The 16,793-nt window shown below is 46.1% G+C and overlaps 1 protein-coding gene across 1 annotated transcript in view; it reads left to right on the top strand.

Annotated features, from left to right (window-relative positions):
* Positions 1 to 2,537: 2,537 nt before the first annotated feature.
* The window catches only part of dok2 (docking protein 2), a 360,823-nt gene continuing 346,567 nt past the window's right edge, over positions 2,538 to 16,793 (top strand). The window contains exons 1-3 of the mRNA XM_056291250.1: positions 2,538 to 2,734; positions 8,753 to 8,896; positions 16,683 to 16,793. The exon at positions 16,683 to 16,793 is cut by the window's right edge and continues 57 nt beyond it. Of these exons, the coding sequence (XP_056147225.1) occupies positions 2,678 to 2,734; positions 8,753 to 8,896; positions 16,683 to 16,793 (312 nt within the window). The 5' untranslated portion in view covers positions 2,538 to 2,677. The remainder of the gene's footprint in view (positions 2,735 to 8,752; positions 8,897 to 16,682) is intronic.

Raw genomic sequence — 16,793 nt, 5'->3', positions numbered from 1 at the left:
GAAAATCTTTATTTATTAGACAGAGGAATGTGTTTAGAGCAAAATAACCTAAGAATGATCAATGGAAATCAAAATCATTAGCCCATTAAGGTCTGGATTCAGAATCATACTCAAAATCAAAGTGGAAAATGAGAACATAGGCTGATCCAACTTCTGTGGAAATTCTTCAAGACGATTCAAAATGAGGCTCAGTAGTGTGGTTGGCCTCCACGTGCCTGTATGCACTCCCTACAACGTCTGGGCATGCTCCTGATGAGACGACGGATGGTCTCCTGAGGGATCTCCTCCCAGACCTGGATCAGGGCATCGGTCAACTCCTGGACAGTCTGTGGTGCGACATCGCGTTGGCGGATGGTACGAGACATGATGTTCCAGAGGTGCTCGATTGGATTCAGGTCTGGGGAACGTGCAGGCCAGTCCATAGCATCAATGCCCTCGAAATACAGGAACTGCTGAAACACTCTGGCCACATGAGGACGAGCATTTTCATGCATGAGCAGGAACCCAGGGCCCACTGCACCAGCATATGGTCTGACAATGGGTCTGAGGATCTAATCCCGGTACCTAATGGCAGTCATGGTACCTCTGGCTAGCACGTAGAGGTCTGTGCGGCCCTCCAAGGATATGCCGCCCCAGACCATCACTGACCCACCGCCAAACCGGTCATGCTGGAGGATGTTGCAGGCAGCAGAACGTTCTCCACAGCGTCTCCAGCCTCTCTCACGTCTGTCACATGTGTTCAGTGTGAACCTGCTCTCATCTGTGAAGAGCACAGGGCGCCAATGGCAAATCTGCCAACCAGGATGTTCTCTGGCAAAGGTCAATCGGGCTGCACGGTGTTGGGCTGTGAGCACAGGCCCCAATTGTGGACGTCGGGCCCTCATACCATCCTCATGCATTCTGTTTCTCACTGTTTGAGCAGAAACCTGCACATTAGTGGCCTGTTGAAGGTCGTTTTGTAGGGCTCCGGCAGTGCTCCTCCTGTTCCTCCTTGCACAAAGGACCAGATAGCGGTCCTGCTGTGGGGTTGTTGTCCTCCTGCGGCCCCCTCCACGTCTCCTGGTGTACTGGCCTGTCTCCTGGTACCTCCTCCATGCTCTGGACACTGTGCTGGGAGACACATCAAATCTTCTTGCCACAGCACGCATTGATGTGCCATCCTGGATGAGCTGCACTACCTGAGCAACTTCTGTAGGTTGCAGATACCGCCTCATGCCACCTCTAGTGGTGAGGGCACTAGCAAAATGAAAAACTAGCCAAAGATCGGCCAGAAAAGATGAGGACAGGCAAATGGTCTGTGGCCACCACCTGCAAATCCATTCCTTTTATAGGGGTTGTCTTGCAAATTGTCTAATTTCCACCTGGTGGAAATTAGACAATTTACCAACAGGTGAAATTGATTCACAAATCAGTGTTGCTCCCTAACTGGACAGGTTGATATCTCAAAAGTGTGATTGACTTGGAGCTACATTGCATTGCTTATGTGTTCCCTTTATTTTTTTGAGCAGTGTATATTATACAAATACAAACTATACAATATACGACACAATCTTTAAACTACACTATACTACACACACACTATACACACTGCAATACACAATGCACTGTACATATGCTAGACTACACTTAAAATACACAGCACTGTATTATACTAGATTTAATTATACTATACTATATTATACTATACTTTACTATGCTACATTACATTTTATTGTACTACACTACACTATACTACACTATACTATACTACCAAGAACTGTGAACCGTGGGGAACAGCTTTGTTCACTGCAGAGTCTTTGGAGTACTTGAAGTATTTGGAGGGTATAATGAAAGATTATAGTGATTAAGATTTAATGAAAGACAGAATGAATTCCTTCAGATACATCCAGAGACGTCCATGTACTTCTGGAGTGGTGGCCGTTCTGTGCCGTCTGCAGTCGCTTAAAGTTTCCTAGTTAAGACAACAGACAGGCTGCTGCAGTACTGACAGTGCAGGGAGATAAAAGCACGGACGCCGGGTTCTGCAGCTCTACCACGTAGAAGAGACGTTATTTCAGTAATATTCCCGAGCTGGTAAAAACATGACTGCAAACTTTGGGCTATGTTGCTAAAAACAAAAAATTGCTGTCAGAAAAGACTAGAAGATTTCTCACAACAGGCTTTCAAGAAATCTAGTCTTTTCTGACAGCAATTCATGACACACACACACACACACACACACACACACACACACACACACACACACACACACACACACACACACACACACACACACACACACACACACACGCACATTGTTGGAGTTGCAACAGAGTGTGAGAGCAGGCAGGAAGTAGCAGTGAGATACTCAACGTTCATTTGCGTCAATCAAGATGATACCACAGAGAGAGAGAGAGAGAGAGAGAGAGAGAGAGAGAGAGAGAGAGAGAGAGAGAGAGAGAGAGAGAGAGAGAGAGAGAGAGAGAGAGAGAGAGAGAGAGAAGGTCTCCGAGAGAGGAGAGGATCCTCAGTTCTGTTTTAGTGAGACTGCACCAGCAGCTGGATGTATGGACTGACTGACTTTAACTCGGTAAAAACAGAAGAAAGAAGGAGGTGAGGTCTTCCACCACGGACACGAAGCAAAGAGACCTCGAGAGAAGAACACAAGAGGACGAGGACAAGAAGCCGTGGTTCCATCATGGATGACGTCAGGAAACAGGGAATGCTTTACTTCCAACAGCAACGATTTGGAAAGGTAAAAACACACTAACTAGTACTAACTCAGGCTAGTACTAACTCCAATACTAACTCTGACTAGTACTAACTCTAACTGATACTAATTCTAATACTAAATCTAACTAGTACTAACTAGTGCTAACTCTAACTAATACTAATTCTAACTCTAACTAGTACTAACTAGTACTAACTCTAACTGATACTAATTCTAATACTAACTAACTAGTACTAACTAGTGCTAACTCTAATACTAATTCTAATACTAACCATAAATAGTACTAACTCCAATACTAACTCTAAATAGTACTAACTCTAACTGATAGTGATTCTAATACTAACTCTAACTAGTACTAACTAGTGCTAACTCTAACTAATACTAATTCTAATATTAACTCTAACTAGTACTAACTAGTGCTAACTCTAATACTAATTCTAATACTAACCATAATTAGTACTAACTCCAATACTAACTCTAAATAGGACTAACACTAACCAGTACTAACTAACTAGTACTGACTCTAACTAATACTTATTTTAATAGTAACCCTAACCAGTACTAATGTGAACTAGTATTAACTCTAATGCTAAGTCTAACTATAGCGCTAACTAACTAGTGCTAACTCTAAGTAGTACTTAGGGTTTATACTCCTGTCTGTGCCCCTGAGCAAGGCAGTGGGAAAAGAAGTGGAGTTGGTCCCCGGGCGCAGCATGAAGGTGGCAGCCCACTGCCCCTAGCGACACACATCACACCTAGGATGGCTTCATCTGCAGTAACCGAAGTCCCCTAGGGGACTAATAAAGCAAGCGTAATTAATTGATTCACTCTAGCACTACAGTACCATGTGTCGCCAGTGACGGGCCTTCTTGCTGTTAAACGGAGCCTGACATGAAGTCAGAATAGAAAGAAGGCTAACGTACACACTTTGCTTTGCTTTAGGTTGTCCGTCGTGTCCGATGATGACAATCCTGCCTCTGTCACTTGTGAGTCTTCTTATGGCTGTAAAGCCCAATCCGCGATCCACAATGTCTGCCACAGACAGAACAGGTGAAATCACTGACTGGGGGTGTAGGTGTGGTACTGGCTTCATGTCTCTTCAGACGTCTTCTGGTCCGTCGATCACCGCGGTCCTTCTCGAGGTTTTGCACCCCTTGTTGACAGAGCTGCCGCCAGATGGAGCGTTGGGCGGCAGTGTCTTCCAGCTGGCTCGGGTTCAGGCCGCACTTCTTTATGATGGTCTTCAGCTGGTCTTTGTACCGTTTTTTCTGGCCCCCTGCCAAGCGGCGGCCAAGATGTAGCTGGCCATACAGCACTTTACGCGGTAAGCGCTCCTTTGGCATCCTGATGACGTGACCGAGCCATCGAAGTTGGTACTGGGTGACGGTAGCCTCCATGCTGATGCAGTTGGTCTTGCGGAGTATTTCAGTATGGGGCACTCGGTCACGCCAGGTTATCCTCAGGATGCATTGTAGGCATCTGATGTGGAAGGCCTCAAGCATCCTGAGGTGGTGGCTGTACAGGGTCCACGCCTCACAGCTGTAGAGGAGAGTCGTGATGACAACTGCCAAGTAGACAGATATTTTGGTGTGGAGGTTGAGGTCTTTGTTTTGAAAGACCCTTCTCCTAAGTCTGCCAAAAGAGGATGACGCTTGTTTAATCCGGTTTTGCATCTCCCTGTCGATGCTGCAGTCGTCAGAGAGAAAGCTGCCCAGGTATTTGAAGGATTCCACTGTTGCAAGTGGTTTGTCGGAGATGTTGAAGGTTGGTGAATGAGATGGAGGAGTAGATGCCCACTGGCATATTACTTCAGTCTTTGTCACATTTATAGAGAGCCCCAGCCTACCATACGCCCTTGTAGCAGCTGCAAGGGTAGCTTGTAGTGCCTCGGGTGTGTGGGCCACAACTGCACAGTCATCTGCGTACTGTAACTCAATGATGTGCTCGGATGTCATTTTTGTGACCGCTTGGAGCCTACGGATGTTAAATAGGTTTCCATCTAGTCTGAAGTCCACAGTAACCCCACTGTACTTCCTGATTTCCTTGTGGAGCAGCAATGTCACACACAGGAGGAAGATGTTAAAAAGAACTGGAGCAAGGATGCAACCCTGACGTACCCCGGTGCACACCCTGAAGGGCTCAGATTCCTGGCCTCCAATGGTCACACGTGCCATCATCCCCACGTGAAATCTTTGAAGGATGTTGACAAACTTTCGTGGACAGCCAAACTTCAGGAGGATGTTCCATAGGATGTCCCTGTTGACTGTGTCGAAAGCCTTTGACAGGTCGATGAAGGCTATGAAGAGGTTCTGATGTTGCTCCCTGCACTGCTCTTGGAGTTGCCGTGCTGTGAACACCATGTCCACAGTACTCCTATTCCTCCTAAACCCACACTGTGACTCAGGCAACAGCTCCTCTGAGATGTGTTTTACCAGCCTGTGTAACATGAGTTTGGCCAGGACTTTTCCAGCAACAGCCAGTAGTGAAATGCCACGGCTGTTGCCACAGAGGGACTTGTCTCCTTTGCCTTTATATATGGAGATGATGTTAGCATCCCTCCACTGCTGAGGGACAGTTTCGTTCTTCCATACGTGTGAGAAGAACAGGAAAAGTGCACGGGTGCAGAGGTAGCCTCCCTGTTTAAAAATCTCTGCAGGGATACTGTCAGGGCCAGGGGTCTTGTTATTTTTCAGCGACCTAACTGCACAATGAACCTCTTCAAAGGTTGGTGGAAGGTCAAGGTCTTGGATGGTGGGGCGGACAGGTAGTTCATCCAAGATCGAGGGATCTGTTGGGGAGGGCTGGTTCAAAAGAGTCTCAAAATGTTCTGCCCATCTTTTTGTGATGAATTTCTGGTCTTTTATGAGGGTGGTACCATCATCAGACTTCAGGGGGGAGACAGAGCAGTTTCTTGGGCCGTAGATGGTTTTCACTGCATCATAAAAGTTGTGCATATCATTTCTATCGGCATGGGATTGTATTTCATTTGCCTTCGATATCCACCACTCATTCTGCAGGGCACGCAATTTTGACTGCACCTCTCTCCTGGATGCTTGCCATTGTTGCCGGAGTGTAGCTGATGTGGGATTGTTGAGGACAGCACTGTGTGCTTTATGCATGCCTTTGAGTATGGAAGTTATTGTGCCTGTGTTGTCATTGAACCAGTCCTGGTGTTTTCTGCTCTTGTAACCGATGGATTGGGATGCTGCCTTGTAGAGTCTGGAGCTCACGGAAGACCATTTCCTGTCAATGGAATCATCCGTGCTCAAGAGAAGCTCAATGTCTTCCAGGTTTTCAGCCAGAGAGAGGCGGAGATTGTTCTGGACCTCAGCCTTTTCTAGCCGGGTACAGTCAAGCCTCTTCTTTCCTGACCTTTGGAGACGAACAGCAGGGCGTACCTCCACCTGGAGCCTGGTCATGATGAGCCGGTGATCTGTCCAGCACTCAGCACCTCTCATTGCACGAGTGAGTAAGACGTCTTTTGTATCAGCACGTCTCACAATGATGTAGTCCAATAGGTGCCAATGTTTGGAGCGTGGGTGCATCCAGGATGTTTTGTGCTTGTTTTTTAATTGGAAGAGGGTGTTTGTGATGGTCAAGCCATGCTCAGCACAGAGGCTTAGGAGGCGCAGTCCATTTGCATTGACTTTCCCAATGCCATGCCCACCAATGACACCACTCCACACCTTGTTGTCTTTCCCCACTCTGGCATTGAAATCGCCCAGCAAAAAGATCTTGTCCTCCTTGGGTATATGACGGAGAGCCTCATCTAGTGACTGGTAGAAGCGGTCCTTTACGTCATCCTCTGATGGCAGTGTTGGTGCATAGGCACCTAGGAGGGTGGCATAACGTTTCTTGGCCAGAGGGATCCTGAGCGACATGAGTCTTTCACTTATGCCAATCGGTGTTTCAGTGAGTCTTGGTAGGAGGCTGTTTTTTATTGCAAATCCCACACCATGCTGATGTTGTCCTCCTGCAGGGTATCCCTTCCAGAAGAAGGTGTAGGTGTCCTCCTTCAGGGAGCCTTCATCCAGGAACCTGGTTTCACTGAATGCAGCAATGTCAATATTGTAGCGATTGAGTTCCGTTGCAATTAGTGCAGTCCTTCGCTGAGGTCTTTCGGCATTAACGTCCAGCAGAGTTCTTATGTTCCATGTTGCCAGTTTAAAGGGAATTATTTTCTTTTTTTTATTTCGACCGCAGAGTGGAATGTCCCGATAGGTGCGGTAGCCTATCCAGGATGTTTTGAGTGGGCAATGTTTAGGCCACCTTTTTTAGGCCCCTCCCCAGTTGGGGTGAGCAGTGTGGCTCCTAAATAGGGCTGCTCAGACACACAGGGGTCTGCCGAGAGCAGCTGCCACTCAAGCCCAGCTGCTGGCGACCATGAATAGCCCTGTGCCGCTGGCGTGCAGGGGTCTGATACACACGCACGCACACGTACACACACGCACGCACACGCACACACATACACACACACAGTGTGACTGGAGCTGATGAACAGATGAGCTGGTCTGACATCAGAACCACGAACAGAACCTGGTTCACCAGAAAGTTTGTGGAAAAACACTGTCACCGTTCCAGCAGGGCTGACGGACAGCAGTTAGCATGGTCAGCAGTTAGCATAGCTAGCAGTTAGCATGGTCAGCTGTTAGCATAGCTAGCAGTTAGCATGGTCAGCAGTTAGCATAGCTAGCAGTTAGCATGGTCAGCTGTTAGCATAGCTAGCGGTAAGCATGGTCAGCAGTTAGCATAGCTAGCAGTAAGGATAGCTAGCAGTAAGCATAGTTAGCAGTTATCATAGTTAGCTTAGAGCTTCTAAGTTAAAATAAAAACGACCAAAGAAGGTCAGCACAGTCTGACATGTCATGAACACTGCTCCCCCTCACCCGCTGGCTGGCAATTTGTACTTCCTGTTCTGGAGACAAACCTGCAGCACGTTCAGGACTACCGACCCTGCCGGAAATGGCCCTGCCGTGTCCACATGATGACACACTCCACTCACGCACATGCGTCTTTACACGAAACATGCTGCTCAGAGTTGTGTTGTGTTTTGATCACTACCCTTAAACCACATCACTTTATATGTGCTTATGGATTTTACTTTATATGTGCTTACATATTTTAGTTTATATGTGCTTACATATTTTAGTTTATATGTGCTTACATATTTTACTTTATATGTGCTTATGGATTTTACTTTATATGTGCTTATGGATTTTCTTTATATGTTCTTATGGATTTTAGTTTGTATATTTATGTATTTTAGTTTATATGTGCTTATGGATTTTAGTTTATATGTGCTTATGTATTTTAGTTTATATGTGCTTATGGATTTCACTTTATATGTGCTTACGGATTTTACTTTATATGTGCTTATGGATTTTACTTTATATGTGCTTACATATTTTAGTTTATATGTGCTTATGGATTTTACTTTATATGTGCTTATGGATTTTAGTTTGTGTATTTATGTATTTTAGTTTATATGTGTTTATGTATTTTAGGTTGTGTATTTTAGTTTATATGTATTTTAGTTTATATGTATTTATGTATTTTAGTTTATATGTATTTTAGTTTATATGTATTTATGTATTTTAGTTTATATGTATTTTAGTTTGTGTATTTATGTATTTTAGTTTATATGTATTTACGTAGTATGTATTTTAGTTTGGCTGTATGTGAAGCACAAAGTGATTCGTTCTGACATGTGATGCTTTAATGACAGTGGACACTTCTAAATGAAGTGAAATGTGTCAGTAATGGTGACATGACAACTTGGATCCTAGTGTGATGATCCAAATATACACTGTACGACTATAGATGACCAGTAGTACTAGTACAATAGTAAATTAGTAGTATTATTACATTAGTAAAGGAATTTGACTAAAGAAACAACTGCATTAATACCACTGTCTCTCTCTGTCTGTCTACCTGTATATCTCACTCTCTCTGTCTGTCTCTGTCTTTCTCACTCTCTCTGTTTGTCTCTGTCTGTCTGTCTTTGATTGTCTCTGTCTCTGTCTCTGTCTGTCTGTCTGGTAGAAGTGGAAGCGGGTGTGGTGTGTCCTGTACAGAGACAGTTCCTGCTCCATCTCCCGTCTGGAGTTCTTTGACTGTAAAGACGGAGGAGTTGGAATGCTGGACAAGAGTGACAAGGTGCTCCGCAAACAACAAGAAAGCAAGAAGGTAAAGTCCCTGTGCAGTCTGGACTACTGTGTACCAGTCTGAACCAGTCCCTACCAGTCTTTACTCTGGTTACCAGGCTGATGAGTCTGTCCCTTTACTTAGTGGGGGGGGGGGGGGTTGCAGCTCGGCGATTGCCTGGGCCTAACTCGTGTCTGTTAACTTGATGAAGAAAAAAGTCCGCAGGACTCCGGTGCACTCAGGGAAGTCACTCATGATGGCTGACCAGAGATTCCACCCATCCATCCATTTTCCAAACCGCTTAACCTGCTCTCAGGGTCCTGGGGATGCTGGAGCCTATCCCAGCAGTCACTGGGCGGCAGGCAGGGAGACACCCTGGATAGGCTGCCAGACCATCACACAGGGCCCACACACACACACACACACACACACACACACACACACACACACACACACACACACACACACACACACACACACACACACACACCCATACCTTGGGACAATTTAGGACGGCCTATTCACCTGACCTACATTTCTTTGGACTGTGGGAGGAAACTGGGGCCCCCGGAGGAAACCCACGCAGACACAGGGAGAACCCCAGATTTCACCCAGTCTGGAAACTGATGTATGGTTGGCTGAAACCAGCCCACCTGTTTTGCTGTGGCTAGGTCCTTCCCGGAGAGGTCCACTGATGATCCAGCTAAGCCGTGTTCTTATGGAATATGGACCGTTGTCTACTCTGGCAAAGATCTGCCAGGGTTCAATAGCCTTGGGCGCATTAGTCCCAGTAAGCAGTCCTGTCTCCGCATCTGTTTTTGGGGGTAACACCTGCTGAAGGTGAGGCCACTTGTCAGCGTCCTCAACATTCCTCTTAAAGGAATGTTACCTTTAGCTGCCCGAATGGTCTTCTAGGAGCATGTATCTGGGCGCCCCAGAAAATCATTGCAGTCTAAACTGATCATCTTCAAGCCGGACACCATGTGACTACTAACAGTCTTTTTCACCCTCATGGTCTGGAGTAGGATGCGTGTCTTTCTGCCTGTGAGGTTGAGTTCTTTCATTAATGCCTCAGTACAGCAGCAGGCAGTCCTACCAGGGTCGAGGAAAGCGTAAGTCGTTGTCATCCTTTGGCTCTTGTTGGTCTTGACTTGAACTGGAACTACTGCTAAGATGTTCCCCGTGTTTTCAGCACTTGTCGCCCCACAAGTCCGTGTATCTGTACCAACAAAACCACATACAATGGACTCTGAGTCTCTCCTTTGTATGACTCCTCTTCAAGCCCTGCCTTCTTGTTTGTAACGTTATTTTTGGCCTTCCTGTGCAACACTATAGGGAAGCGTTTCTCAAAGTGTGTGGTTTGTCAGAAATGATCCGGTTTGAACGGAAATGATGTGGTTGTGCTCAGAGTCAAACTTAGCTGTTAAGGTCATTTGTAAACATCTAGTGTGAATAATACCAACCAACATACAGCATTTCTTTCATCAACAACCACCAAGGTCAGTAGTAGAGGGTGGCGACAACACCAGGCAAGGGTCTTCACAGGTGGTCAAACCAGGGGATCTCAGCGTTGAGAAACCCACTCAAGTGGTCTTGAAAAACTTCCCCGCATGCCTTTTCTCAGGCAAGAAAGGATCGGTCAACAACGCCTGGTATGGACGCAGAGACTGGCTGGGATACTCACTCACTCTGCTGCATTCTGCTACCCATGCTGCTGCAGCAGTAGATCAGCTGAACTCATCTACCAGCCATCGGTGACGAGAGAAGACAACTGCAATGTGGACACTTACGTGGGATTAACTGAGGGACCTTTTAAAAGGAGGTTTAACGCCCATATGAGTAGCTTCAGACATGAACATGCAAGACATGCAGCGGCCTTAAGCCGCCACATGTGGTCATTGGTAGACAAGAGTATCAGTTCCTCCGTCTCATGGAAAACCCTTACAAGGAGTAGTGCACATTCAGTTAGGGGTAAAAGATATGACCTGTGCTGGGCAGACGAGTGTTGTATTATCTGCAGACCTGATATGTCCACCTTGAATAGTAGAAACCAACTGGCCACCAGCTGTAGACACCTAAAACATATCTCCTTTGTAACTACAAGTAAAACGTCTTTATTATCCCCCCCCCCATTAGATGATACACATATGGCATTTATTAGAGTTTTTTTAATATATTTTTTAATATTTTAACTGCCTGTCCTCCCAACTGTCCCCCAACACCACCCCAATACATATTTCACATAAGTTACCTTGTTATATCTTTAATGTAGGCCATTTCAACAGCGCCTTGGCCCCTAAATGCTTTTCAAAACAAGCCCCAGTCCCATTGGTTGTAATGTTTTCTACCCCTCCATTAGTTGCTGTGCATCATAAGTACCTACTCTTATAGTCTGAATGTCTGCTCATCTGATTGGTCGCTGTCCAACCGAAATTAGGGGCGTGACGCTGGGCAGCGTAACTGTATGATTCTTTGTTGAACCACATCAGCAGCTGATGAGTGGGCCATGCACCCAACAGGCCTGTACTGCTATGCATTACTGCTATGCATTACTGCTATACATTACCGCTATACATTACTGCTATACATTACCACTATACATTACCGCTATACATTACCGCTATACACTACTGCTATACATTACCGCTATACATTACTGCTGTGCATTACTGCTGTGCATTACTGCTATGCATTACTGCTATGCATTCACATCTTTTTACCTGTGTCCGTCTTGATATTCCGCTCCTCATTAGTTGAGCACTCAACACCATTGACGATTTCGGGAAAAAAACGCTATAATATAGTATATATACACTCACTGGCCACTTTATTAGGTACACCTTGCTAGTACCGGGTTGGACCCCCTTTTGCCTTCAGAACTGCCTTAATCCTTCGCGGCATAGATTCAACAAGGTACTGGAAACATTCCTCAGAGAGTTTGATCCATATTGACATGATAGCATCACGCAGTTGCTGCAGATTTGTCGGCTGCACATCCATGATGCGAATCTCCCGGTCCACCACATCCCAAAGGTGCTCTATTGGATTGAGATCTGGTGACTGTGGAGGCCATTTGAGTACAGTGAACTCATTGTCATGTTCAAGAAACCAGTCTGAGATGATTTGAGCTTTATGACATGGCGCGTTATCCTGCTGGAAGTAGCCATCAGAAGATGGGAACACTGTGGTCATAAAGGGATGGACATGGTCAGCAACAATACTCAGGTAGGCTGTGGCGTTGACACGATGCTCAATTGGTACTAAGGGGCCCAAAGTGTGCCAAGAAAATATCCCCCACACCATTACACCACCACCACCAGCCTGAACCGTTGATACAAGGCAGGATGGATCCATGCTTTCATGTTGTTGACGCCAAATTCTGACCCTACCATCCGAATGTCGCAGCAGAAATCGAGACTCATCAGACCAGGCAACGTTTTTCCAGTCTTCTATTGTCCAATTTTGGTGAGCCTGTGCGAATTGTAGCCTCAGTTTCCTGTTCTTAGCTGACAGGAGTGGCACCCGGTGTGGTCTTCTGCTGCTGTAGCCCATCTGCCTCAAGTTTCGATGTGTTGTGCGTTCAGAGATGCTCTTCTGCATACCTCGGTTGTAATGAGTGGTTATTTGAGTTACTGTTGCCTTTCTATCAGCTCGAACCAGTCTGGCCATTCTCCTCTGACCCCTGGCATCAACAAGGCATTTTCGCCCACAGAACTGCCGCTCACTGGATATTTTTCTCTTTTTCGGACCATTCTCTGTAAACCCTAGAGATGGTTGTGCGTGAAAATCCCAGTACATCAGCAGTTTCTGAAATACTCAGACCAGCCTGTCTGGCACCAACAACCATGCCACGTTCAAAGTCACTTAAATCACCTTTCTTCCCCATTCTGATGCTCGGTTTGAACTGCAGCAGATCATCTTGACCATGTCTACATGCCTAAATGCATCGAGTTGCTGCCATGTGATTGGCTGATTAGAAATTTACGTTAACGAGCAGTTGGACGGGTGTGCCTAATAAAGTGGCCGGTGAGTGTATACACACACACACACACACACACACACACACACACACACACACACACACACACATATATATATATATATATATATATATATATATATATATATATATATATATATATATATATATATATATATATATATATATATATATACGTATGCCACTGAAATCTTGTAAGCATTTCCAAAATGTTCTTCCAGGAGTGTCTTGGCTTCAGGATAGCTACGCTTGGGATCCATGTGGAGACAGCTCCTTATCAGCTCCCTGGGTTGTCCTCCAGTATACTGCTCCATATAGTACAAACGGTCTTTGCAGCTCTCTGTCTTGTCCTGTACTCTGTGTTCGAAAGCCCTTAAGAACAAGCGATGTTGTAGAGGGTCTCCCTGAAACACAGGGCGGTTCCGAGGGGGCAGAGTGGCTAGTCTTCTCCGCTTAGCTAGCACTTCAGCAACAACGGGTCAAGTCCCCAGTGTGTCTCCCTGCGGCCAAGTAGCTGCAGTAGTTGATCGCTGAATATCGTGCACAATGTCACTAATCTGCCATTTTGTGAGCGAGAGACACTTTGCTTGCCTGTGAGCTAGCAAATCTATAGGTTTGTTTGAACCCAAGTAGGAATTTAGTCCATCACGACTTGATGCTCTGGATGAAAGAAAAAAGCCCTTCAAACTCATTCAAGATCTTGATCTTCGCATCAGATGCTGGTAAAGCAGTCTATATCCAGCTCCTCAATTTCTCTTTTTAGTTTGGCTTCCTGTTCCTCTAAAATGTGTCTCTGTTTAGAGGGGATGCTCGGGCTAACAATGTAGTTCAGTCCTGTTTTTAGATGAGTAGACGAAGCAGAGGATGATGCACAGGAAGAATGCACAGAAGCTACCTTGGAACCATGCGTCGATGATAGAGATGTCACGGATACGCTGTCTGATGGCTGCACCTCTTGGCTGTATTTTGTAGCTTCTACAACGCGCAGAGCCTCCTCTATCCAAGCCTTAGCCCTCACTGCAAAATCTCGCAAGGCATCAGCCTTGGCTTCAAACCACTTGACTTTGTTCATTCCATCTTCAGACATTTGTTGAGGTCTCCCTTTAACATTGTTATGCAATTCACAGAACTACCCACAGTCTCCATACTCCGCCATTAATTTGGTCGGAGTTACTGTTCAGCTATCATCATCATCACCATCGTCCATTACTTGGCGTATCTGATTCATTTTACCCGTTAGCTTAGCTAGCTTAGCCTTCAGTGAGCTAATGGCACGTTGCAACTTTTTTGTTGTTGATTTTTTTCCCCCTTTTTCTGCCCAATTGTACTTGGCCAACTACCCCACTCTTCCGTGCCGTGCCGTGCCGGTCGCTTCTCCACCCCCTCTGCTGATCCGGGGAGGGCTGCAGACTGCCACATGTCTCCTCCCATACATGTGGAGTCACCAGCCGCTTCTTTTCACCTGACAGAGAGGAGTTTCGCCAGGGGGACATAGCGCGTGGCAGGATCACGCTTTCCCTCCCAGTTGCCCCTCTCCCTCGAATAGGCGCCTCGGCCGACCAGAGGAGGCGCTAGTGCAGCGACCAGAACACACCCACATCCGGCTTCCCACCCGCACACACGGCCAACTGTGTCTGTAGAGACGCCCGACCAAGCCGAAGGTTTGAGATTCGAACCGGCGATCCCCGTGTTGGTAGGCAACGGAATAGACCGCTACGCTACCCGGACGCCCCGTTGCAACCTTTTCTCCATTGCTTTAGTTGTGAAGCCACCCTTGGCTTCTTGGCTTCAGAACTGTAGCTGTCTTAAACTCCGTGCTCCATTCTTTAAGAGCAAACTGGCTTAAACTAGTTTAACGTGAAACGGGTCAGAGTCTGATATTTACCATCCACAGAGCAGCATGGCTAAACAGCAAGAAGCCGCATAGCCCCTTTTACAACGCCATGGGGCTAGTCCTCTAGCTGACACTTGGGAAGACACGGCACCAAGAGCTGAGAATTGGATTATGCTCAGATTAGTTGTAATTCTCCTGTCCTTGTCGTTTCAAATCCTTCAACAAATGTCCATTGATGCAAGTGGGGCAGGTGTTCTTGCGATTGTGGGGTTTGCAGCTCGACGGCTGCCTGGGACTAACTCATGTCCGTTAACTTGATGATGAAAAACTTCCGCAGGACTCCGACGTAAGAATGGATAAAATATTTGTATTCCACAGCTTGTAGTATCTACTTACAGGAACTTTCAATGTTAAGTTCTGCTGATAAGCAAACTGTGCTATGGTAAGAAAACCATGTGGCTCGGTCCTTACTTGAGCCACAACTCAACCAAGAAACAGAAACAAAACAAGAAACTCTTCCGCGAATTTTCCTTCCTAAACCCACGAGCCCCTATCTCTTAAAGCGACAGTAACCTATCTCTTAAAGCCACAGCAACCTGTCTCTTAAAGCGACGGCAACCTATCTCTTAAAGCGACAGCAACCTGTCTCTTAAAGCAACAGCAACCTATCTCTTAAAGCAACAGTAACCTATCTCTTGAAGTGACAGCAACCTGTCTCTTAAAGCAACAGTAACCTATCTCTTCTTAAATTGAATTCGGATTTTTCCCTTTTTTCTCCCAATTTAGTGGCCAATCGATCCCTATTTTAACTCAAACACCCACCCTCGTACTGCATGCGTTCGCCAACTGCATCTCTCCAGCCGGCAGTCTCGAAGGAGACCGTCTCCCCACTTTCGTGACAAGGCGACTCCAGGCCGAACCACTGCTTTTTCCGACACACATTCAAGTGACGAACACAAGCCAACTCCGCCCCCCTCTCGAAGACAGCGCTGCCAATGATTTCTGCTTCATCGAGTCCGGCCATAGTCGGATCTGACGAGACCGGGGCGCGAACCCCGGTCCCCAGTGGGCCACTGCATCGACACAAAGCTGATGCTTAGACCGCTACAGCACCACGGACTAGTAGTAACCTGTCTCTTAAAGCGACAGTAACCTGTCTCTTAAAGCGACGGCAACCTGTCTCTTAAAGCGACGGCAACCTCTCTCTTAAAGCGACGGCAACCTGTCTCTTAAAGCGACAGCAACTTATCTCTTAAAGCGACAGCAACTTATCTCTTAAAGCGACAGCAACCTGTCTCTTAAAGCGACAGCAACCTGTCTCTTAAAGCGACGGTTACCTATCTCTTAAAGCGACGGTAACCTGTCTCTTAAAGCGACGGCAACCTGTCTCTTAAAGCGATGGCAACCTATCTCTTAAAGCGACGGCAACCTATCTCTTAAAGCGATGGCAACTTATCTCTTAAAGCGACGGCAACCTGTCTCTTAAAGCGACGGCAACCTGTCTCTTAAAGCGACGGCAACTTATCTCTTAAAGCGACAGCAACCTGTCTCTTAAAGCGACAGCAACCTGTCTCTTAAAGCGACAGTAACCTGTATTTTAAAGCCACAGTAACCTATCTCTTAAAGCGACAGCAACCTGTCTCTTAAAGCGACAGTAACCTAATTCACCGATCTAACAGAAAGCTTACTCACTGTTGCCTTTTACGAAATATCATGCTTACATCAACATGAATTATATCAAATGATTATAAGCTGACCTTTAACAATTACTATTAACCTATTCAACGAAATCACTTATTTATCTCAATTTATGTAAGCTAATTACACAAATACAGACTGCGCTTATTTATCGAACTAAAACATATATGAACATAACTTTGCTCCACACCTACTAGGTGATGATGCGGGCTGTGTGTGTGTGTGTCTCCTATGTGATTATGCAGGCTGTGTGTGTCTCCTAGGTGATGATGATGCGGGCTGTGTGTGTCTCCTAGGTGATCCGTCTGTCTGAGTGTATCCGTGTGGTGGAGCTGGAGATGGACGGCTGTCCCAAGGACACGTCTGCCTTCCTGCTGGAGACAACTTATAAACTATACGTCTTCTCT

This window comes from Lampris incognitus, chromosome 1, assembly GCF_029633865.1.
Source record: "Lampris incognitus isolate fLamInc1 chromosome 1, fLamInc1.hap2, whole genome shotgun sequence".
In the NCBI taxonomy this organism is placed as follows: domain Eukaryota; kingdom Metazoa; phylum Chordata; class Actinopteri; order Lampriformes; family Lampridae; genus Lampris; species Lampris incognitus.
The sequence above is the reverse complement of the archived record's forward strand: the minus strand, read 5'-3'. Positions and strand labels throughout refer to the sequence as shown.